The sequence below is a fragment of the Myxocyprinus asiaticus genome, chromosome 35 (assembly GCF_019703515.2).
Source record: "Myxocyprinus asiaticus isolate MX2 ecotype Aquarium Trade chromosome 35, UBuf_Myxa_2, whole genome shotgun sequence".
NCBI classification, from domain to species: Eukaryota; Metazoa; Chordata; class Actinopteri; order Cypriniformes; family Catostomidae; genus Myxocyprinus; species Myxocyprinus asiaticus.
The window spans coordinates 32847258-32873566 of record NC_059378.1 but is presented as its reverse complement, the minus strand read 5'-3'; the positions used below and the strand labels follow the sequence as shown (position 1 = coordinate 32873566).

Below are 26309 nucleotides of genomic sequence, written 5' to 3'. Positions count from 1 at the left end.
TACGTATGAACTAAGCGCGGCAATTCACTGCACCCGGGAGCCTCGAATCTACACTAAAGACATACCTGACATTACAAACATGATACATTAATTTAATTAATCATCTTTGTGTATATAATATCTCTCGATCGTTTCAGCATCGTCTGGGTGAGTAAAAACGAATGCAGATAAAGATATAAATATGTGGTACAGGGTATTACTTTCATAGTAATAAACACAACACAAGAAACCTGCAATCAGAAGAGTGATTTTGACCTTAAATGTGTCTAATATTATCTAATAGATCCACGATGCCCATTCGAGCTTACTGTACCATCTGCTCGGATTTCTTTGATAACTCCAAAGATGTTGCTGCAATTCACTGTGGTCACACTTTTCACCATGCCTGGTGAGTGTTATCTGCCATCATACTGGATTATTTCTACTTGATGCGATTTTATTGGTAACACTTTAATTCATTTTATAATATTTAAATACCATAACATTGTCTAATGCAATGCAACACAGATCACTAGTTTATGCATGTTTAAACAATGTATCATGAAACACTGATTCATTTATGTTCATATTTGAATGTAAATAAATTATGGATACATTACATGTTATATAATGTTTGTTAATGACATGTAATGACTTTTCACATTTCTATTCATTTCAACAAAGCCTTCTCCAGTGGTTTCAGTCTGCCCCAAACAAAACTTGTCCACAATGCAGGAAACAGGTAAACCACTGGCTTAGTTTGTGAACTGATTTAATCTTCGGAATAAACTATGTATTTATGTATCAGAGGATTAAATTGAACTGAATTGGAACCCTCACTTTTTCTGTTTTTAGGTCAGCACGCGACACATTATCAGTAAACTGTTTTTTGACATAGTCCCAGAGGATGACGGGATGCCAATGGATCCTGAAAGTTTACAGGTGATAAAACCTTACAATTTTATTCACTCTATGCTTAGAGTTAATTAAAACAACATATTGACAGCATTGGCTCAATTCTTATTGTTTTGATTGCAGAATGAGCTTGACCGAATGAAAGCAGTGTTTAGTGAAAAAGGTAAGACAAAACAAAATTGTTCATCTTGATATGTCCATCCATCCCCACACATACAGGGGTCATGAAATTCTCTATTTTTAGTTTTATTATCTTCCCTGAGGTCCACTGATAATGTTAGTTAAGTTTTTTGCATTAAAACAGACATAATTTGTTAATATATTATAATTTCCACCCTGTCTCTGGCATCTGTCTGAAATGCTCAGTTTTGGCATAAGCGCCTCCTTAAAACTTCAATACCTACTGTTCTGATTGTCTAACATCGTGCAGCCCATCAAATTCAGCCATTTTTTAACTTAATCTGAAGAAAATGAACAAGCTCCACAACATTATAAAACAAAATTTCAGGGGTTACACATAATGCACATCCAACACATTGTATCTGAATATTTTAAACTCTTAATCTTAAGCACAACTGTTAACACTCACACCCTGTCTACACTGGACACGAGCGTCGCATAAAAAGCAACAGAACTCATTATAATCAATGATGCTGTCTACCATGGAAGCATCCGTTGCAGCGCGTCGCGCCGACAGTAAACAGATGTCCCGTTCCATTTTGTGCTGCATGCGCTGGCGCTACTTCTGCCAACAACACAAATAAATGGTTTAGAAAGTTTGTGTCGACACACCCGGTGTAGGCAGCCTCAAGCTGTGCCCGGTGGACGTGCCTGGTGTAAACAGGATATCAGCACCATAAACTATCAAACAGTCATGACATTTGAAATATTCATGAATGGAACTGTTTACTTACTGGTTTGCATCAGGTTCAAATGTTTTTAACTGCCCCATCCTTCAATAACAGTTCCTTTGCAAAGCTTGAATCATTTTATGACTGTTCACAAGCAATATACGCTGAAGACACATCCACATTACTCACATACATAGTCCAAAGCACAGTGTAAGCTAGACCCACACACATCCAGTTTCCATTATCATCCTGCACTGAAATGCACATCGCTGGAAATGCATCTAAACGGTCAAAGACGTCCATACAGTGCATGTTTTCATACACCAACAATTAAAAATAATACAGATGGGCGAAAGAATGCGTCCATGATGTGTTTGTGCTTAAAACAGCAAGAGGCAGCAGCTGAATGACAGAGAATGGATTCTCCTCTTCAGAGTTGTAACTTCACACAGCGTCTTTTAAAAGCAGCCTGAGATATGTATCAAGCAGTCAAAGACGTCAGTCTGTGCATGTTTAAATACAAAAATAATTTAAAATAGTCCAGATAGGTCCCCTTTAGTATTCAGGAATAGTTAGGACACAGTAGGCTTGTTTGTCCTTCTCTTTCTGTTTACGAACTGAAGCACTAGTGGGCGGTGCCAAGGGTGTGTTGATGTAAAAGTAGGCATTGATGTTTTTGAGCTGTAGAGGCGGTCATGAATAAATTTCCCCCTAAGGCGTAGGGTAGTCACGGAAGTACAGAACGAGGCGTTTTTGCAGCTTTGTTTCAATAAAAGCTTTTATTGCATAGGGGATTAAGTTTTGAGTACTGAAATTTACAGTGTTTTTATAGTAGAAAGACCTCTTGTATGTCAAAATATCAAGGAAAATTTGATTCCTCATGACAAGACCCCTTTAATCAGATGTACTCTGCTGCTATGCTTTTATTAAACCTTTGCATTCGTTTTGTATTTCAGAAAAAGAATGGAGGGACAAGCAGAAGTCAGTGGATGCTCTAAAAGAGACAATCGAGAGACAGAAGAAAGACCTGGATAGAGTCAGGAAAGAAATTGGAGACAAAGAGATGCTGTGTTCTGTCCTCCGGGTATGTGTCTTCATCCTCTACTACCTGGACATTTTTGGTGTACATTTGTAAGGTAAATTGCCCAGTTGTATCTAGCGGTCGTAGTTCAGCATCTTTCTGCGTTGTGTTGTATCTGAAATTCAGAAACAGATGAACTACTTGGAGAGTCAACAAAGTGAGAGCCAGGCGGCCAAGGAGGAAGCCAAGCGACTCAGAGTGAAAATGAAAACATATGAGAGGTACCAATCATGTGCCTTTTTTAAATGTTTGAATTACAATTGCTTTATAAAGATAACAAACCTGTAGTTGCTCCATCTTGCATGCTGTCAGATAGTGCAACATCAGTGACCAACAAATGTCACCGTTTTTGTACATTTTAGGGTCATGGCATGTTGTAAATGCAGATCTAATTACTGTGTTATTTTGTCCTGTAGTTTAGATCTGGTGTTACAGGGTCAGAGGGCAGAGGTGGAGGCCATGATCACTGATATGGGTGTTGGTCAGTCAGCTGTTGAACAGCTATCCATATACTGCATCTCTCTGAAAAAGTAAGATCTATTCTCCTGCCCTGTAGTCAACAAAAAACACTTTCTTACTGCTGTATATTTTGGTATGTTGTGTAATCATTTAGCTTGGAACCTCAGACCTCATTAGTTTTACTTCCCCAACCTATTAAAACTTTAATAAACACACATACTAGTTTTGCCTCCCCTCAAATGCTGCATTTTTTGTTATATTCAGAGAACAAAGAGAGAACCGTGCTCAAATTCATATTTTCTTTTTCCTCAGGGAGTATGACAACCTGAAAGGAAGCCTGAAGACTTCAAATGAGATGTGTGAGAAGCTAAAACGGGAACTGATCTCTTCTAACAGCAAGGTCACTCTCTGAAACTGTCCATCAAAAATATCAATCAAATCGAGCTGTCATCTTTTGTCTCTATGGCCCAAACATAAAAAAAAATTGTGAATATTAGCGATGGCCCTACAGTCAAGACACTGAATTCTGTGTCTGATTGCTAATTAAAAAAACTTTTTACTGTGGAAGTGTCTCATTCGCACACTTTTATATGTTTTTTTTATTTTTATTATTATTTTTACTATAGTTGCAGAAAGCCACAACAGAGACAAACAGAACAAAGGAGGACATGAAGGCACTTCAGAACGATCTGTCCAACGCAGACAAAGAGATCACTGTGAGATAATCAAAATTGTTTATCTGGTTAACTGTATTGATCATGTTTTTCCAGTTTGATAGAAACTAATTTAAAGGAATCATTCACCTAATAATGATCATGTCATTCCAAACCCATACGACTTTCTTGATTCTGCGGAACACAAAAGAATGTCACGATCACCGATTTACATATAAAAGTAGTAGTAAATAGTAACTCACTTTAAAGCTTAAAAAACACCTAAAAGTGTCATAGAAGTAGTGTGCATCATTCCAAGTCTTCTGAAGGCATACGATCACTTTGTTTGATGAACAGACTTAAAGAAATGTAAGTCATTAATCACTCTCAAATCAAATCAGATTGGTTCGTGTCATGACGTTTAGACAGAAGATGTGCAAGAGCCAAAAAAGACTGATGTTTTTGATGTGTCGCCATCATTAATATTATTTGTGCTCTGTTTACCCAAATTGATCAATAATCTGATTTTAGAGTGAATATCAACTTAAATTTCAAGCTGTGTCCCAAACAACACACAGTACACTATGCACTTACAAAATATTCTATGCACTCAGCTGATTTTTCAAAGTGTAGTATCGTCCCAAATGGAACACTTAACGATTTTTTACTACACGGAAGCATTCACCGTTTAACAGCTGATGGAAGTGACTGTTCAAGCGCACGTGATGTGTTGCCGCTAGCTTTAGCATGTGTCTCTTAAACAATGTACATATTCACACAGCTTGGGGTGATGGTAAAGCATTCAACTCACATTTGTAATGTGCTGTCTTCAAAGAAGTTTCGCTAGCTGCTACATTCTTCATTATTTACAACAGTTTTATCAGACCAGCGGCACAGCCAGGTAACTCTGCCCCTTCCACTATGTACGGCAAGCCGCGTGCACTGAGTGCATGAAGTCTCCAACATTCCATACTCCGTTTTGACTGTTGAAAAAGTGCATCATCCGGGTACTTAAAGTACACTTCTTTTTGCTGCATTTTCAGTGTAAACATACTACTCACACTACTTACACTACAAAACATGGTAAAATAGTGTAGAAGTGTGCGGCTTGGGACGCACCTTCAATCTGTTTATTATACAGTGATCGTATGCCTTCAGAAGACTTATGATGCACAAGTCGCGTGGACTACTTTGATTACACGTTACTATAAACTGCTATGGTATGGAAATCAGCAATTGCAAAAAAAAAACAAAAAAAAATAGATCATTTTGTGTTCCACAGAAAAAAGAGATTCATAGGGGTTTAGAATAAAGGTAGACCGATATATCGGTTTTACCAAATAATCGGTGCCGATGGTGGCTTTTTTGGAAATGTCGGTTATCGGCAAAAATCTAGGCCGATAGTTGCACATTGAACCTCATCTGGTTTCATCTATAAATAGATAAAACTCTTCATCTGGTAAATATATATGCTATAAAAGGCTTAATATGGTAAATACCTAAATATAGATCGTAACTGAGCCAAGTCTCTGTAATTTCAAAATAAGAGTCCCTTGTGTGTTTTGGGCCTGTTTATATTTTAAACTCCCATGTTAAGCAGCAAATCTTCATTTGTTTCTGGTTATTATTGGGATTTTGGTTGAACAAACTGCATCTGGGATTTTATTCATTTTGGACTCTTTTAGACACTATGTCTATGCCCATCTTTGTAAGGAAAGACTTAGAATTCTTTTGTTAACATTTCATAAATAGATTTTGAAAACTATCGGCCGATTAATCGGTTATCTGTCTTTTCCGCTACCTTAGTTATCAGTATTGGAAAAATACACTATCGGTCAACCTCTATTTTGGAACGACATAAGGTTGAGTAAATAATGACAGAACTTAAATGTTTTGGTGAACTATTCCTTTAAAAGGATCATAAGGTTAAAAGTTGCATAATTTGTACACAAATGAAATGAAATGGAAGGAAAAGATGAACTGACTTGGAATTTCCATTATAATCCTAGTGTGTATGTAGAAAAATGCATTTGAGAATCAAAATACCTTTTGGTGTTTTACAGTCAAGTGTAGTAGGTCAACAGCAGCTGCAAACAAATTGCTATTCAGAACAGCCACTAGAGGGCGTACATTACCCTTTGGATTTCACTTTCAACTGTGTGGTTCTAAACTTTTGATATGAAATCTGATTCTTAACAGAGCCTGAAGAAGAAGGTGGAAATTCTGCAGAGGACATTAAGCACTCCCACCCGCACTAATGAGGCCATCAGCAGACTGGTGTTTGAAAGGTGTGGAATCAGGTTTATTTTTTCTCTTCAGGGTTTTTCTATGGGATCAAAATTCCGTCAAAAGTATTGCGATCACGATAAAAAAAGAATAATCGCAGATCAAAATAATAAGCACAGATCAAAATAATTATTGCAGATCAACACATAACAAGCATGAATCAAAAATATATAAACACATTTAAAATATGCTGCAAAAAAAAACCCAACAGAAATATTAAAGCAGAGTCATCAGAACCGCAAACAAAATCATGTTTCCCTTGGTTATATTACTGTTTTTTTTTATTATTTTTTTTATTTATTTTTTTTTGTGTGTGCTCTCTGACAAGCTTACACTGTATTTTTCTTTGCTTTTGTTTCCAAGTTCTGTGCTTGGTTTTCCAAAATTTGTGAGTAGAGTTTCATGTAAATCAGGGGGCATTTTGCATCCCTATTGGTCCTCTAGTTCTTGATCGACAGCTCCTCCTCTAGCCAATCATTCGAAGAGGGGAGGTGATGTCACTCCAATGCAACTCCGGTGCTGCTCAATATTATATTATTTGTGGTTGATAGATATGCTGCTTGTGTCTGTTTTGAGTATTATCTGCCAGTTCTAGGGAACAATGTGTTGTCCGAGTGGCCCATTATCATAGTCCGTTAGCACATGTATCGAGTCAGATGAATTTAGTTAGAAGAGTCTTTAGTTTAGGTATTATTTAGGACTTCCTTGTTTGTAGGTTATTGGATGCATATTTAAAAAAAATAAGGCTGGGTTGGTCTGGATGTTTGATGCATGTTTTTACAAGCTGTACGAATGTAGTCTCGAGTTCAGAACCCAACTTGATCCGCTGTTCCATGTTGCTGAATGTGCCGTTATGTACTGATCCTACGTTGGCATCGTTGGCGCGGCTACATGTAGTTTCTTTCTCCACAATACTGCAGCGAAATCAGAAACAAGTGACCAAGCGCCCCCACGTCAATAAATAATGCAATGAAGTTGGCTTGACGTTGGATGTTCTTTATTCACAAATAGTTGCAAATTTAGGGACCATCTCTAAAGATACAGCAACATTGGCGCATACATATCCAAAACATTTAGAAACATTTCCATAACATAGAGTATACAACTTCAGTAACATTTGAAGCAAATGACTTACAGGCATACAACCAACTCCAAAGTGTGCATGTAGGTGTCAGCAATAATGCACACCTTTTAGATTTTTGATATAATTGGATATTGTTTTTTTAATTATATGTAAGCATTTCTATATTCATCAGTATTGTAATAGGCCTAGGTGTCAGGATCTGGAATTTATTTAATGGAAAAGCGGATCAAGTTGGGTTCTGAACTTGCGACTACATTGGTACATCTAGTAAAAACATGCATCAAACATACGAACCAACCCAGCCTTTTTATATTTTTCTTTGGTCAAAAAGGGTCTTTGGTGGTAGTTGATGTAAACAGACATGCTCATAGTTGTTTTTTGTTAAATAATTGCAGTTAATTAATATGTAACAATTAAATGCATTTCATGTTTACATTGGATGTTAGTTATTTTTCATCGTCTAAGCTCCTGGAATTTGGCACAGATTTTTTTACTTTATGGTGCTTTGAAATCAAATCAAACGAATCTTAATTTAATTAACACCTTATTACTTATATATATTATAGGACTAGTTATAATATTCAGACTGTACCCATTAGTAAACCACTTTACTGAGTTAGGACTGCGCAAGTGAAAATATTTGTTTCCTACTCCATAGCAGATATTGTTTTCCTTTTATCAGCCTCTTAATGATTTAAGTGATTTTTAGGAATATCCAAAGACAAGGGCAGTTTATAATAAACAGCATTCGAACAGAACATATTTACACAAGAAAAATTTTGTCCAAGTTAGTTCATAAGTCTTGGAGGTTCAGACTACAAAGCCCAATATGTACTTGCCCTTATATTTGCAGTGCAGTGCCATAAGCATAGGTAAGACCATGCTAGTCTTAGCAGTATTTGTATTTGTTATAAAAATAAAAAAGTAGCATAAACACATTTAAAAACTACTACTATTACAACTGCCACAGGTGTAATACAAATTACACCTGTGGGAAGTCTAGGAATGTAGACGGTTAACCGATTAACAATTTGTTTGACAAATATTATCAGTTAAAAAAAATAACAGAGAGGTTGATTAAAGAAACAACATAGAGGTAATTTCTTGGGTGTATCCAACAGGCTCTAAAATAATTATCACGTAGGGCATGTTATCTACACACAAGAGCGCTGTTAACACGTAAACCACTGTCATCCTCTCAGTCTGAAAGACAAGGAAATATGAAGCTGTGGGACTATATCGTCCCGAAGACGACATGTTCCGATGCAAATAGGACTATAAAGCTTAGTAGTGGAAATATTTAAACTAACTTTAAACTTTAAAGTTTAGTAATAGCACAATACAATGCGGTACCATATAAAAACAAACATCTGCAAGCCCCGACATCTAAGAGCATATGTTTACAGCACCGCATTTCACTCATGTTGCATGGGAGATGGGACTGTGATGCACGGCGGGACATCAGTGCTTTCGGAGTGTGTTTTAGTCGCCGGCTTTCCGTCAACCGACTGCGCACCATAATGACCCCTGCCCATGTATATATATGTATACACTTACTAAGCACTTTATTAGGAACACTATGGTCCGAATAAAGTGGTCTTCTGCTGTTGTAGCCCATCGGCCTCAAGGTTCGATGTGTTGTGCATTCTGAGATGCTATTCTGCTCACTACAAGCCCAGAACTGCCGCTCACTGGTTGTTTTTTTTTTATTATTGTTTTTTTTGGCACCATTCTGAGTAAACTCTCTAGAGATTGTTGTGCGTGAAAATCCCAGGAGATCAGCAGTTACAGAAATACTCAAACCAGCCTGTCTGGCAACAGCAATTACCACAGTCAATATCATTGAGATCACATTTTTTCCCCATTCTGATGGTTGATGTGAATATTAACTGATGTTCATGACCCATATTTGCATGATTTTATGCGTTACACTGCTGCCACACGATTGGCTGATTAGATAATTGCATGAATAAGTAGGTGTACAGGTGTTCCTAATAAAGTGCTTGGTGAGTGTATGTTCTAAACAAAAATAAGGGTTTCCCAGAAGCACAATTTGTGAGTAGGCTGTAGGGGTGGGTAAAAGTATAGATTTTCCGATGCATCGCAGTCTTCATTTGAACGATATCGATTCTTAAATCCCAAGTTCGCGCAACCCTCTACTACGATGAGAGGAAATCACTCGCATTTGCAACCAAATTTCACACTATGCGACTAAAAATTTCTATATTTGGTAACTGGCTGGTAAATGTTTAGATTTCATTCACCAGTAATTGTGTAGTATAGTGGTGGTGTATTCAGCAGCAAGATCCTTTCACTGCATGTTGAGAGAAAAACTTCTGTGTAATGTGTGTCCAAAGACAAGATCCATGCAACCCATTTGTCATTGAATAATGTCTCTTTTAATACCCTTTCTGATCTCTACAGTCAGTTGTTGATAAAAAAATAAAAATAAACGAACATTCTAACCCTACATAGCATGGATGAGGTGAAGCCATTTCAGTCTCTCGTTAACATGCGCTCATTTACGATGTTCTTTACAGCAATGCCGGACAGTACCAGATTTTTAGCATGTGTTCAACAAATCAATGTAAATAGTACATTTATGCAACTAAAAAAGATGTAACAAAATATAATATTTGCAATATAATATCATATTTATGATTGAATACATGGATTTGTTCATTTTTAAAAAGCTAAAATGTGACCAGAATGATTAAAAACAAATAAAATTAGTAACATTAGTATTTTCTTAATGTATCTAGTTAAAAGGGCCTCTGTATAATTAACAGCATTAGCTGGGAGAGAACTTCTTTTAACAGACCCGTGGTATAAGAATCGATATTGAATGGGAATTAAATTGAATCGAGAGCTTATGAATTGGAATCGAATTGGGAAATCTGTATCAACCCAGCCCTAGTAGGCTGGCTGTTTTTATTCTTCCATTGTTAAATAATGCTTTAAACTAGAAAATTCTCAGTAAAATTCAAATGGGTCACATACTGTACGTTTTATGGTCTGCACCACGATGGGAAGGCCAGCTCAGGTGCGAGCACTACAGAGATACAGTAGGATAAAGCAGAGCGGTGCGAGGTTCTGTGATGGCCCGTGCCACACTCATGCGCGTTTCAGACGAGAAGCATATTTGACACATTTAAAGAGCTGAATGCGAGATGAATATCATGGAATTTGCTTCTGCGGCCCGAAATATCACTTTGGCGGCTGCAGGAAAAACCCTGCTATTTGACCTTTAGCTACATCTTACCTTTGGTAGATCAGATACTTTGATCCAGGAGAATTGATTTGATTGATTAGTTTAATGCTTTGTTCATCTCTGTATTGCAGTCCTGCTCCTCTGGAGTTGAAGCCTCTGGGTCATGGTCCGCACACAGACTCTCAGGAAATTGACCTCAACCTGACCTTTGACATTAACACACCTGAACATGTGGAGAAGAAGCCTGTCCAGGTCGCTTCTAAGAAGATGCGTCTCGACCCTTCAGTGTGGGTTTCCATTTTGTATTGTTATTTAGTTGTCTGGTTCATTACAGAAATTAATTAATTTAAAATATTTCCACAGATCCTCATCCAACAACATGGAAAATGCACTGGGACGTAATGTATGTACCAAATCAAGATATTTATATTTGAGAATACAGCAAAATTGGTATTAAGGCAGTTTGAGTAGTATACAGATTTAATGTTTATTTCTTTGCTTTCAGAACGCTCGTGTTAAAGATGAAGGCGTATTGATGGGCCCCATGTTACGGAACTCTCTACTCTTCAGAAAGAACACGTTTGGGAGCATGCTGGACCCATCCAAATTTGGCACTGTGAGATTTATATCTCTCTTTTTTTGTAACTTCCCTTAAACAATTCTGAGCTAACACGTGCATACATCTTGAAACTTGTATCTTATTTATGTGCTTTTTTCCCAACTTTAATGCACTATTACTTTATTCACACCAGGTAAGAACTGGCTATGATGGACTTGGAGGAAGAGCCAAATTTATCCAACCTGTATCCTTATTCCATGATAATAATTGTATTTCTACAATTATTCTTGGGGATAAATATTTGAAGTTCTTTTTATTTGGGTAAGTTTAACTGTCAACATGGATATGTGTTAATGGGTAGCTGACAGTAAACATTGAAAGTTTACATGTTGTGTGGTATGACATGCTATACTTCATCTAAAACTATTTTAAACAGCATTTTGCTTATTATGTAGCTGTTATGAGCTCATTAATGGAGACTACATGAAATATTTGTACTTTTACAAATTAATTTGTCACACCACAGGATAAAGATAAAATGAACTAGTGAAGACAAAAAGACGATTAAAAAATACTTAAAAGAAATGATGACCGGTTACAGTACCTAAGAGATGTACACTTTCCCTTATACACTCATTTATATTTTAACCTTAAAAAAATAATTCCCACGGGCATGTTATGCATTAGCTACCCACGTTGCCTTTATTAATGTTTTCTTAACAGTAGTATGTGCACTAGTCACCTCTTTCTGAGATTCGACCCCTCGCCATGAAGTCAAAGAGGAAGAAGGTTTCAAGACCTGTTACAAGCAAGCCTACCTCCAGTCTGACCACTCTGGATAGTTTCTTGGAATAAAAAATTTCACTTTTCAGACTTCTGCAATAGATATTGTCCCATATTGCCTGCTGAACTATTGACCCAACTAGAGCAATTTTAATATGGGAAGTGGGGATGTCTGCTGATGTTGATTCTTGGTCATTCATAGCCAAGAAAAGTCATACAATCATTCCTTGGGTGAGTCCCGGCTCTTTCACGGACGAGACGCCTATACTGGATCCACAGTGAGGCAGTTATAAGCAGAATATTCTAAATGCCTTTTTCTGTAATTTTCAGCAAAGACTGAAAATCTATGATGAAAAATGACCAGTACTGTTGTGTTTGGGAGACCACTCATGAGAAGAGCTTTGACAACACGCTTAGCTCATAGACAGACTGAAGCTGATTTAAATATATTGTACTTTTGTGTGTCTCCATTCAACAGACAAGAATTTTATTTAATGAGTTGTCTGTGACTTTGCCATCGTAAATGACTCATGGTCAAAATTTAACAAAGCTATATTTCTCTTATTAAAGTATCTTTAATTAAACATTTTGAAAGTTTTAGGTTTAGTATGGGCAGCTTATATATTTAATTAGCTTTTGTTATTATGTTTATTTGTCTTCCCCCTGAATTTTTACCCTTTTTGTCTTCTTTGATTTTTCTCCCAGATGTATGTTTATGTGTCATTTTTGTCTCTGTACAGATGAGTATATTTTGAAACAAGCAATAAACTGTAGCTTTTTTGTTAATCTCAATCTTAATCTGTCATATTTATTCAAATGCGCTTGCTTCATAAATTTGTCACTTTGACCCAAAAACACATTTTGAGTATTATGCACTAAAGTAAAAATGAAAGTCTCAGCTTCCTAATGATATGATTGTGTTTCTAGCAAAACCGTTGTTAATTTCATTTAAATGTTGGCTGATGTAATTATTATAAATGCTTTCCTTTTTTACTTTAGTTCATAAAACTCAAAATGATAGAGCATGTCACATATTGGATAAGCTAGACATCAGTTATTTACTACATATGCAGTAACAAGCAGAATTAGAAAAAATATTGAATGAGGTGGGACATATTTTTGAATCTTGCTTGGAGTTATTTGCCAAAAGCCCAGTACACCAGTCAAGTTAGTACTTGCTGTTCATTGATATAGCCAGCAGGGGGAGCTAAGAGTTAGTATATTTCGAGGTATGGTTCACCCAAAAATGAAAATTCTCTCATTTACTCACCCTCATGCCATCCCAGATGTGAATGACTTACTGTCTTCTGCTAAACACAAAGATTTTTAGAAAAATGTTTTAGCTCTGTAGGTCCATACATTGCAAGTGAATGGGTACCAATATTTTGAAGCTCCAAAAAGCACATAATGGCAGCGTAAGACTCCAGTGTTTAAATCAACATCTTCAGAAGCGATATGATAAGTGTGGATGAGAAACAGATCAATATTTGAGTCCTTTTTTCCTATTAATTCTCTCCCTTCCCTGTAGGTGGCAATATGCACAAAGAATACGAATTGGCAAAAGCTGAAAGTTAAAGTGGAGATTTATAGCAAAAAAAGATGATCTATTTCTCACCACACCTATCATATCGCTTTTGAAAATATGGATTTTACAACTTGAGTCGTATGGATTACTTTTTGTGCTTTTGGAGCTTCAAAATGTTGGAACCCACTTTTGGTTCACTTGCATTGTGAAGACCTACAGAGCTGAAATATTCTTCTAAAATCTTTGTTTTTGTTCAGCTGAAGAAAGAAAGTCATATACATCTGGAATGGCATGAGGATGAGTAAATGACCAGAACATGTTTGGGTGAACTATTCCTTTAAGGACAGTTGAACATTTATTTTAAGGGTCATTTGTTCCATTCAAGCAATTGATAAATCATTTGGCAAATCACTAATTCATTTAGTGAATTGATGGATACATGCAAAAGTACATCAGTAAATTAAAAAAAATTAAAGGAATATTCCAGGTTCAAAACAAATTAAGGTCTATCGACAGCATTTGTTGCATAATGTTGATTACCTCAAAAACAATTTAGACTAATCCATCATTTATTAAACAAAAACAGTAAGGTACTTACAATGAATGTGCCCAATCCATAAACAATAAAATACAAACTGTTTTAAAAGAAAAGACAAAAGCCAATATCTGTCTATCCATCTATCTACACACACATACACACATTTGTGTGTGTGTATGGAGAGAGAGAGAGATAGATAGATAGATAGATATTTCATTTTAATTAAGAAAATAAAATCTAAAGTGATTAAATTTTAATGTATATTCCTTTTTTTATTGATTAACTACTTTATGTTGTCAGTCCAGTACTAAGAACCAGTGCATTCAATGCATCTATTTCATGTTGACATGTTTTTCCGTGCAAGAGCTACCATACTGATTTATTTCAACACATAATAATCATGAAAATGATTAGAACTCCTTAAAAAGATAATTAATGGTATTAACATCCATACACAACAAAAACCCTTTCTTAAAATATTTATCATTAAGACAGCTAATGTAAAGCCAGAGCTTATAGATCACATTGAAGACCTTTGTGATATCCTGTGGAGAACCATTTCAATCTTACCTACAGTTCTGGCACTCAACATCATTACATGCCTGTAAGCCTTTTTGTGGAGTGGCCCCTCAAGCAAATCCAGGCTTCGTATTTTTTTGTCAATTTTTTTTCATTTATAAGGTGTGTGGACTACCTGCTGAATGGTGTTCATACTCTGTAAGGGTTCCATCAGGCTAAGGAGTCTGGGATTTACTCACCAAACACAAAGGGAATCTTTTGTTGATGGTATCATTACTGATTTTGAAAGGCTGTCATGGAGTAGGTCATTGTGCTGTAGAGGTTATTATTTCACCACAGCCTCTTGTGGTGCTTCCTGAGTACTCATAATTCTGTTTGAGGTACCTGTACACACACACACACAGAGAGAGAGAGAGAGAGAAACCAGTAACAGCTGTTAATGTGTCATTTTTTTCTTTTTTTTTTTTTCTTACATGGTCACTCTCTACAGCTCACAGTGCAAATTAAACACTTATTTCTCTGTATATGAAAAAGGGGGAGATTATAAAAATTGATCTGCTGGAATCGGGTGGACTGGTCATCAGGAGCACAGGGTGTTTTTCCTGTGGGCCGCTGGGTAATTTGGGCCGGCCTGCTGCTGTGCAAGTATCGGCTCGTCCTACAGGCAATATAGGCAGCTGCCCTGGGCTCCAACATACCCGTGCAAATATTCAGTAAACTCTGTATGTTTAAGCTAATACAATGGCTTTTATTTTGATTTTTTTTATGTCTTTTATTTTGAAATTACATACACATCGGAGCGCATATGCATAAGTGCGTATTAACTAGGGCTGGGAACTGATTCCAAAAAGAATCAATTCCGAGGCACTGGGAATCGAGAATCAACTTGAAAGCTGGAGTCGATTCCTTCCGGGGACACCGGTTGATATTTTCAGACTGTGTTTATTTCCTCAACCATTGAAATACTACACATTTTAGAAGCCTAACAGCACTAATACAATTTACAAAATTATTATAAAATGACTGCATCTTAACGATCAACAATCTGACTCTGAGTCATATCCACTCCGTTTGTTCATCTGTAGTGGATTTTTAAAATAAAACTGAAGTGCGTTGTTTGGACATTTTATTCAGTGTGCAAAAGTTAGTGGACAATTACTGTACATTCTAATTTAAACCTCTTTCTAAACAAGAACTCATGAGTGGTAACAGACAATTTCAATATTGGTTAATTGGTGCTTTTTAGACTATTTTCGGTAGTTCTTGGAAATATAGGCGCATCTACTCAAACTTCCCTCAAATTTATCTCATGGGATTGAATCATCGTGCTTTGGTATTTGCATATACACTATATTGCCAAAAGTATTCGCTCACCCATCCAAATAATTGAGTTCAGGTGTTCCAATGACTTCCATGGCCACAGGTGTATAAAATGAAGCACCTAGGCATGCAGACTGCTTCTACAAACATTTGTGAAAGAATGGGGCACTCTCAGGAGCTCAGTGAATTCCAGCGTGGTACTGTGATAGGATGCCACCTGTGCAACAAGTCCAGTCGTAAAATTTCCTCGCTACTAAATATTCCACAGTCAACTCTCAGTGGTATTATAACAAAGTGGAAGCGATTGGGAATGACAGCAACTCAGCCACGAAGTGGTAGGCCACGTAAAATGACAGAGCGGGGTCAGCGGATGCTGAGGCGCATAGTGCGCAGAGGTCGCCAACTTTCTGCAGAGTCAATCGCTACAGACCTCCAAAGTTCATGTGGCCTTCAGATTAGCTCAAGAACAGTGCGTAGAGAGCTTCATGGAATGGGTTTCCATGGCCGAGCAGCTGCATCCAAGCCATACATCACCAAGTGCAATGCAAAGCGTCGGATGCAGTGGTGTAAAGCACGCCGCCACTGGACTCTAGAGCAGTGGAGACGCGTTCTCTGGAGTGACGAATCACGCTTCTCCATCTGGCAATCTGATGGACGAGTCTGGGTTTGGTGGTTGCCAGGAGAACGGTACTTGTCTGACTGCATTGTGCCAACTGTGAAGTTTGGTTGAGGGGGGATTATGGTGTGGGGTTGTTTTTCAGGAGCTGGGCTTGGCCCCTTAGTTCCAGTGAAAGGAACTCTGAATGCTTCAGCATACCAACAGATTTTGGACAATTCCATGCTCCCAAATTTGTGGGAACAGTTTGGGGATGGCCCCTTCCTGTTCCAACATGACTGCACACCAGTGCACAAAGCAAGGTCCATAAAGACATGGATGAGCGAGTTTGGTGTGGAAGAACTTGACTGGCCTGCACAGAGTCCTGACCTCAACCCGATAGAGCACCTTTGGGATGAATTAGAGCGAACACTGCGAGCCAGGCCTTCTCGTCCAACATCAGTGTCTGACCTCACAAATGCGCTTCTGGAAGAATGGTCAAAAATTCTCATAAACACACTCCTAAACCTTGTGGAAAGCCTTCCCAGAAGAGTTGAAGCTGTTATAGCTGCAAAGGGTGGGCCAACGTCATATTAAACCCTATGGATTAAGAATGGGATGTCACTTAAATTCATATGCGTCTAAAGGCAGATGAGCGAATACTTTTGGCAATATAGTGTAGGTCCTGATTTAATTTTAGAATGGATCTATTAATAGTAAATGCCTTTCATGCTGTTATTAACAGTGTAAAAAACACTTTTTAGTGCGCTAGATATTGCGAGATTTAACTTTGCCTCCTGGTTTCTTTTCCGAATCAATAAAGAATCAAATAATTGAATCTGGAATTTAGTCTTGGAATCGATTCCAATGATTTCAAAACCAAGAATCTGAACAGAAGTCGATTCCCAAATTTCTGGAATCAAACAGTCCTAATATTATCTTCGTATCTCGTGTGGACCTCATTATTTGACATACAGTTTTGTTTTACATATATTTATATTTATTTATATTTATATATGTACATATTCTGGCCAACTTTGATTTCATTGTTTTTTGTTGTTGTTGTTGTTTTTTGTTTTTAAATAAACATTTACAAATAGTTATATGGGTAATTGACATGAAATTTTAAGCATTGTCATCCTGCTGTTGTCACGGATCCACCTGACCCTCCTGCCACATACACACAACCCTTCCTCTTTCCTGAATACTGATCACCTGCACCTGCCTCTCATCACCGCGTCAATCAGCTCCTCTACTTAAACCCCATTCTCCCTTCACTCGTTGTCTGGTCTCAACTCAGAATACAGACTCACTCACCTGCGACTTACCTGCGATCTCTCCTCAATTCCTCTCCACTGTAACTCCAACGATCTCTCCAAGCCTCCACTCCTACTCCTACCTTCCACTGTGTGTTTGTCACCCCAAGGATTATCACTACCTGCATCAACAGGAACCATCATCAGGTTTCAGTTCATCACATCTGCACAGATCTGCTTATTCACCACTCACCTGTTTTCACTGTTTGTGTTGTGTGTCAATAAATACCTGCCTTCGGGTTCAACACCATCATCGAGTCTGGATTTCTGTGACAGAAGACCAGACCAACCAAAACCATGAACTCAGCAGTTCCGGACCCCTTCCAGGAGCTGGTTGATGCTCTCTGTTGAGCACTTACCCCATAGGTCAACCCCTCTGCACCTCCGATCTTGACCAGCACTTCCGCAATTTCTTCTTTACCGATCTATTCTGCCAGTCCCGTGGTCAATCCAGCGCCATACTCTGGATCGGCAGAGAACTGCGGCGGCTTCTTGCTCCAATGTTCGCTCGCCCTAGAGATGCAGCCGCATCGATTCCCCACAGAGCAGGTGAAAATAGCTTACATCATCTCCCTGCTTGCAGGAAGAGTGCTGCAGTGGGCCCAATCACTCTGGGAGCAGAACAGCCCTGTATCTCAGTCACTTGAGAGCTTCCCCAACACTTCAGGGAAGTATTTGGACACCTAGTGGGAGCTTCATCCATTTGTGAACAACTCTATAATCTCCATCAAGGCAAAAGTTCCATCAGCGATTACGCTCTCAAGTTCTGCTCTCTAGCTGCCTCCAGTGGATGGAATGAGCCCGCTCTCCTCACCACCTACCATCTGGGGCTCGAACCTAGGCTGCGGCTGCATCTCTCTTCCTTCGACGGCACCATAGGGCTAGAGCCTCCACCTATTCCTCAGCAGCAACCCTCTGTCCACTCTCCAGAACCAGACGGCGAACCCATGCTTTTCGGATGCTTTTCGGCTGTCCATCGTGTGTGTGTGTGTGTGTGTGTGTGTGTGTGTAGATAGATAGATAGATAGATATTGGCTTTTGTCTTTTCTTTTGAAACTTGTATTTGATTGTTTATGGATTGGGACGTCCATGGCTTATACAACATTGCCCCGTCATCTCCTGTCCACCGGTGACATCCTGAGGTGGGGACCCCAGTGCTTTCCTTCCTGTTTCCCCAATCGTCCCACTCCAAAACCCTCGGCATCTGTCAAGAAATCTCCTCCACTCCGTCTCAACACTACCACCATCGAGAGCCATACTAGTTCCACCTCTGTGGAGATCCCTTCCTGTTACTCCCACTTTCAGGATGTCTTCTGCCCCCTACGTGCCTCACAACTACCTCCTCATCGACCATGGGACTGCGCAATAGACCTTCTCCCCGGTGAGCCAGTGCCCTGCAGCAAGAAATACCCTCTCTCCATCCCTGAGCAAAAGGCCATGGAGGAATATATCGAGGAGGCCCTTAGCCAGGGCTACATCCAGCCATCCACATCCCCTGCTGCTTCGAGTTTTTTCTTCGTGGTGAAGAAGGACGGAGGCCTGCGGCCCTGCATTGATTACCGCTCCCTCAACAAGATCACTGTCAAGTTCCGATATCCACTTACCCTCATCCCAGCTGCCTTGGAACTGTTGAGAGGAGCTACAATTTTCATCAAGCTGGACCTTCGCAGCATGTACAACTTCATTCGGATCCGGAAGGGAGACGAATGGAACACCACCTCTGTGACTCCTACCGGCCACTACGAGTACCGGGTGATGCCATACCACCTGTACATCAAGGCTGAGAAATGTTCTTTTCATCAGACATCCCTCCAGTTCCTAGGTTACAACATCAGCCCCAAAGATGTTCAGATAGACGAGGGGAAGGTAGAAGCTGTGTGATCCTGGCCCACTCCTACCACCATCAAGGAACTCCAGCGCTTCTTGGGATTCGCCAACTTCTACCGCCTGTTCATCAGGAACTACAGCTCCCTCACTGCGCCGTTAACCTCCCTCCTCAAGTCCAAGCCCAAGTCTCTGTCCTGGACCCCCAAGGCCTCCTACACCTTCCAGCATCTCAAGGATGCCTTCACCACTGCTCCACTCCTCATCCATCCTGACCCAAGCAGACCTTTTGTGGTGGAGGTAGATGCCTCCACTAACAGCGTAGGAGCCGTCCTTCCTCAGCAGCAGGGGAAACCATCTAGACTGCATCCATGCGCCGCCTTCTTCAGAAAGCTCTCCCTCGCGGAGCAAAATTATGACATCGGAAACTGGAAGCTTTTGGCTATCAAATTGGCCCTGGAAGAGTGGCGGCATTGGCTAGAGGGGGCCCAACATCCTTTCCTGGTGCTGACGGACCACAAAAATCTTGAGTATCTTCGGGAAGCTCATCGTCTCAATCCTCGCCAGGCACGATGGGCCCTCTTCTTCACCCGCTTCAGCTTCATCATCTCCTATCGTCCAGGTGACAAGAACATGTAGACGGATGCACTTTCCCGTCTCTACGCTCCCAAGGAAAACCCTAAGGAACCTGACACCATACTTCCTCCTCACGTCATAGTAATCCCCATCCAATGGTCTCTGGACGATAGCATCGTGGAAGCCGCCGCCACTGAACCTGCTCCGCCGGGCTGCCCCATGAACAAGACCTACGTACCCTCTTCCTAACGTCTGACACTCATTGACTCCATACACTCCTCCTTGGGCACTGGCCACCCTGGGACCAATAGGACCCTCTCGCTCATCCAGGACTGGTTCTGTTGGCCACACATGGAAAGATGTCAGAAGGTTCGTCCAGGGATGTCCGGATTGTGCTATATCTCGAACCCCGCGACAACTACCAGCTGGCAAACTCCTACAGCTGCCCGTCCTGCGTCAACCCTGGTCACACCTAGGGGTCCATTTTATCATGGATCTGCCATACTTTGTGGGATTCACCTGAGTACTGGTGGCTGTGGACCGTTTCTCCAAAGCCTGCAAGCTGATTCCCCTCAAGGGACTTCACACCACCCTAGAAACCGCAGAAACCCTCTTTAACCATGTGTTCCGAATTATGGGATCCCCAAGGACATCATCTCCGACAGAGGCCCCCAGTTCATCTCTAGAGTCTGGAGGGCCTTCTTTACTATTATGGGATTGACCATCAGCCTCTCTTCTGGGTACCATCCGCAGAGTAACGGGCAGATGGAATGGAAGATCCAGGAGATAAGCCATTTCCTCAGAACCTTCTGTCATTGCCGCCAGAACCGTTGGAGTCGTTTCCTGTCCTGGGCCGAGTACGCACAGAACTCCCTGTGTCAGCCTTCCACCAACCTCCTTTTTTCCCCTGGTCTGGAGAACCATCAGACGTCACAGCGGTCAACCATTGGTTTAGAGAGAGCGAGAGGGTCTGGGACTTGGCTCACCACCACCTGCAACAGGTAGTGCTCCACCAGAAGAGCCATGCCAATGCCCGGAGATCTTCAACTTCTATTTACCAGCCTGGGCAGAAGGTGTGGCTCTCCATGAGGGACATCAGGTTTCGCCTTCCTTGTAAAAAAGCTTGTTACATTGGTCCTTCACTATCACCAAACAAATTAACCCTGTCACGTACCAACTCCAACTCCCCCTTGAATATCGCATTCACCCTACCTTCCATATCTCCCTTTTGAAACCTTACCACCCATCTCTCTCTCCTCACTCCTCAGAACCTGATCTGGCTGACAAACCCCCCCAGCCACTAATCCTGGAAGATGGACCGGTCTATGCAGTCCGAGACATTCTGGACTCCCGACACCGCAGGGGTCGTCTCGAGTCTCTCGTAGATTGGGAAGGCTACGGTCCCAAGGAAAGATCATGGATACCTCGAGATGACATCCTGGACCCGATCCTACTCTCCAACTTCCACGACACTCACCCAAAACGTCCAGTTCCTCGTGGACGGGATCAGCCACGACATCAGGAAGCACATCCCTCTGGAGCGGTCCATGGGGGGGGGGGAATAATGTCATGGATTCACCTGACCCTCCTGCCACGTATACACAACCCTCCCTCTCTCCTGAATACTGATCACCTGCACCTGCCTCTCATCACTGCATCAGTCAGCTCCTCTACTTAAACCCCACTCTCCCTTCACTCGTTGTCTGATCTCAACTCAGAATACAGACTCACTTACCTGCGATCTCTCCTCGATTCCTCTCCACCGTAACTCCAACGATCCTCCAAGCCTCCACTCCTACATTTACCTTCCACTGTGTGTTTGTCACCCCAAGGATTATCACTACTTGCATCAACATGAACCATCATCAGGTTTCAGTTCATTACATCTGCACAGATCTGCTTATTCACCACTCACCTGTTTTCACTGTTTGTGTTGTGTGTCAATAAATTCCTGCCTTCGGGTTCAACACCATCATTGAGTCTGGGTTTCTGTGACACTTTCTTCATCTAACTATTTTAAACAACATTTTATGATCTTGTATAACTATATATACATACAGTATATAATATATAATTTTTTTTATACTTGTTGTTTCCACAACCTCATATTTACTAAGACAATAGTTTATTTGCACATCTAGAAAAAAGTTGAGATCTTTAAACACTTTGAAGACTTGTCAAATCACCTAAAATACACACTTCCCCTTGTACTTTCATTTACATTTTAACCAATATCTGTATGTTGGGGAAAAAAGTTTTTTATGTTATGAAAAAATGTTATTTGTCTGAGCTATAAAGTGCTTATTTTTAGGGCTTTCTCCAAAACATCCACTCATCACATTTACAGTAGTTAAATATGTTTTAAATTTATGACAATCTTTGCACTGGACCTGTTGTCATGAATAGAAGTCAATAGAAATATCTTTTTTCAACTTAAAAATTTTAAATTGAGTCTGAAAATGCAACCAATGAGCCGGTGTGTTATGGTGTGGTGTGTTGCGGGCTGGGTTTGATGGGCCGCTCTGGGCAAGAAAGTCCAGGGCCACTTTTTAGTCCCAGTCCGCCCCTAGCTAGAATAGAGTTTTTGTTCTTCCTTCAGGAAGCAGTTCTGCATGCATCTGGAAGGACAGGCCATATACCTTATTCATAGTAACGCCATCTTTGTTGTGAGGGATAGATTTACCGGCCCTGTCCCAATAATCACACTTCCGGTCTTTCACTTGTTCACTTGTGTGATATATTTTCAGTGTTCGGCCACAGTGTGCAAGTAGACGTGAAGACTGTGAGTGTGCATAAGACTTTTGATTACACAGTGGGACACTCGTAGACTTAACAATGTTGGTCTGGATTGCTACCCCTAATTTTATCGTTTTTCTCAGAGGACTGATAGTTGTTGGAAGTGATGACTGTTAAATTGCCTTGTTAAACTGAACAGTTTACCCACTCTTTCATTTATCATCACACTACTGGTTGTTAAGTGTTGTGTGTTATTAAAAACATGTTATTACAGTTTTTACTGTGGTTGATTGTGTGAAATTAATTGTTATTTTTTTTTACTCGTTTTGATTTTCAATACTTTGCACATTAAAATATTTAAAATATGTCAGACATTAAAACTGTAAAATTGCATTGTCAGTAATTGCTGTAAAATATGAGAAGAAAAAAAAGTAATATAAATATCCGTAAATACTTCTTCAGTAATTGTGATGATGCTATTAATTCATCCTAATCAGTGGTGAACATTAACGCTTTATATTGAATATATTCAGATATACACCAAAGACGTATGCTACACTTATGTTTTACTATCTGATTATAATGAATAACTTACATTGAAAAGCTTCCCTTGACATCATCTTGGCAAAAACACACTACTTTGCTTGGGTGGGCGGGGTTTGGTTTCCTGAATCTGTGAACTCTGGGATACATTTAGCCTGAAAGACTGTTTAGAAGCGGTATTCGGCCTAGTGTGGATTTAGTGTGGGTTAAGTGCACTGAGCTTTGGCATGTTTTAGACATGGGACAATCTTGCAGACTTACTCGGTGCCATGTGCACGTGCACTTAAGTGGGCGAGACCACAAGTGCAAGTACTGGGACAGGGCAATCATCTCTTCAATGACATGCACTGCATAAAGCTATCAAAAAGCTCCAAGATCACATCTAATTTTCAACAACTTATGCTGTCTGGAGTTTTTTGTCTACTAAAATTTCTTGGAAAGACATTATTATAATATTATATTATAATATTTTCATCAGCAGAACAATCCAGAAACACTGTAAACAACTGTACAACCCATTGAAGAGGCTGTGTGTCTATCCCTCATAGCCTGCGCCTTGTCATTCCCATCAAAAATCAAGGATGGTGCTGCTGTGAATAATGTCAGTTGGTCTTGCTTTACTAAGACACTCAAGCAACCCATATAGAGTGGCCCCCAAAATATTTAGACATTTAAGCCACACTTAAAAATGCATAAATATCTTTGCATTATATTACAAAACATAAAACCAAGTGGCATTTATTTTAAAGAAAGATAGCACACAAGCACACTTTTCAAGCAAAATATTTCACAAAAAAATTTGGCAGGTTTCAAATGATTAAACAATAATTTAAGTGTTAAAATGACCTTGAGACCAACTAGTTAAAAGCAGTGGCATCCTGTGCATTTTAAGTCTAGGCCTTCAGTGCGATTCATGCCATTAAGAAAACACAGTTTCACAATGAATAAGACACTGTATGCATACATACGTCACAGTTAACTAATAATACAAATTGTCATTTAAAAACACGTCCACACACGAAGGCCACAATCAAGGAGGTCTAATACAAAGAAAAAGCTCTCTAATAATATTTGCGATTTAAATGTTGCTTGCAATACATTTTGTTTCATCAGGGTACACGATTACTTTTCAAAACTTGAACAGACACTGGATGCTCCAGCAGCCTAATTTATACTTAAAAAACTCCTGATGTTGCCATAACATTGGAAAAAGCACTTACCAATTTGCTTGAAGTGAAAATCAGTCCTCCTTTCCTGTTTAATTAATCAATTGCACGATCATACAGAACATCTCAGGTTTTTAAATCCATAAGGATCTCTTTCTCAATAGCAATAACAGCAGTGATGATAGCCGACTCATCAGCAAGATCTCGTGCTCTTTGCTTTCAAATGACTTACATCACTTAAAGCATGATTGCATCACTCAAGGCCAGCTAGAAGGCCTGGAATGGACCACACCCACCAAGAACAAATAAATCAATCTGATTGGCTGATGAATCTGACAATCTGACTTTAGATGCCCATTCATTTGCATTGTTGAGGGATTCTGCAGAAATTCTGAAGGCCTAACAGTGTGGAGCTCAGATTCACACGGTGCTCTTTAGCTAAGGAGCATGCAATTTGTGAAAGAGCTGACACGCTTTGCTTATAGGCATTGAAGGATTAATTCTGATTGGATAAACTTTTTGTTTTTTGCTATTCATTTGTAGATGAATTAGGAGTGGAAAGCGATTGAAAATACATAGGCAAAAAGGTGAATGAGAATGAAAGGATGAAGAAATATTTATTTATTAGGCATATTATGCCAGCAGAGAAGGCTTTGCTGGCCCTAAGAAATCGCCACTGGTTAAAAGTAATTTCAAAAAGTGAAAAAGCTCAACAAAAATTAAGTTCGTTTCTGAGAAAATGTCTTGCATTTTATTTGCAGATGCAACAAAATTGTTTAATGCAATAAAATTCATAAATTTTTATGTGACATAAACGTGAATCGTAGGTTGATTTAACTATAAACTGTAACACTGTAACCCGGCCAGCTTAACATAGCAACATTTGCTCTTTACTTTAGCATTTGGTGATGCTAGTGTGCTAGAAATTACACACTGCCCAAAAGTCTACAATTAAGTGAATTATTTATTCAAAAGTTTTGTCATGCTGTATCCCTTCAAAAATTTTTGTTCCTTAAAAAAACTGCACATTTCTCAGAACATGTTCCCATCAAATCAATGAACTGGCTTTAAAAGAACCAGCTGGGCTGACTCATAGTCTGTAATTGTTTTCATTAGGTTAATGAAGCTTTGGGAGATAAGATACAAGGTCTTTTTATGGTCCACAAGGCTCATGGGAAAGGAGAACCGACAGGAAGTTGTGCATGCAAACCCAACACAGTCCCACAGAACATCTCTCTGTAAACTTAATTTAACTGATCAGCTTCTCTGACCTCCTGGTCTCTTCAGAATGCTTTGACCTTCATAAAAAACCTCTGGAACAAGGATTAAGAAGATATTAGTGTGCTCGCGAGTGCCCCCTTTGCACCCTTAATGCAATTTCTCCCATTCATAAGTAGTGACCCACCTAATCCTCTGCCATCTCTGTTGGCAACCCAACACTACCACATGTAAACTGTATTTAATGTAGTCTGGGTTGTGTTTTCTTTAACAATTCATGGTTTTGTTCAAGGATTTTGAGGATGAGGGCATATCATGCAACCTGTCATCTGCCTAAATTGACAGGATTCTACCAGAGTGACAGCTGAATTTGCACCAAAATAACTTATAGTTTGATTGGATGCATAGCCTGTGAAATCATTAACGAAAACCCTGTTTCAAAAGTTGTTAATAAGCCTATTTATTTTGCTATCCTAGCTATGAATGATCATTAGGATAGTTGTATTTTATTATTTGCATTTAGTATAGTTTTCCCCTGCTGTTAGCAAACCTATAAAAACAGATCTGCAACC

At 39.5% G+C, this 26309-nt stretch overlaps 1 protein-coding gene across 1 annotated transcript; it reads left to right on the top strand.

Moving 5' to 3' along the window:
- Positions 1–7: 7 nt before the first annotated feature.
- Positions 8–12653, top strand: traip (TRAF-interacting protein). Its single transcript, XM_051673479.1, has 16 exons — positions 8–147; positions 284–388; positions 664–721; positions 835–921; positions 1018–1057; positions 2702–2829; positions 2953–3047; positions 3243–3356; positions 3598–3685; positions 3912–4001; positions 6138–6226; positions 10651–10806; positions 10883–10922; positions 11025–11135; positions 11272–11322; positions 11817–12653. Exons 2-16 carry the CDS (start codon positions 291–293, stop codon positions 11931–11933), a joined length of 1362 nt encoding a protein of 453 aa, XP_051529439.1. The 5' UTR covers positions 8–147; positions 284–290; the 3' UTR covers positions 11934–12653.
- Positions 12654–26309: the final 13656 nt, after the last annotated feature.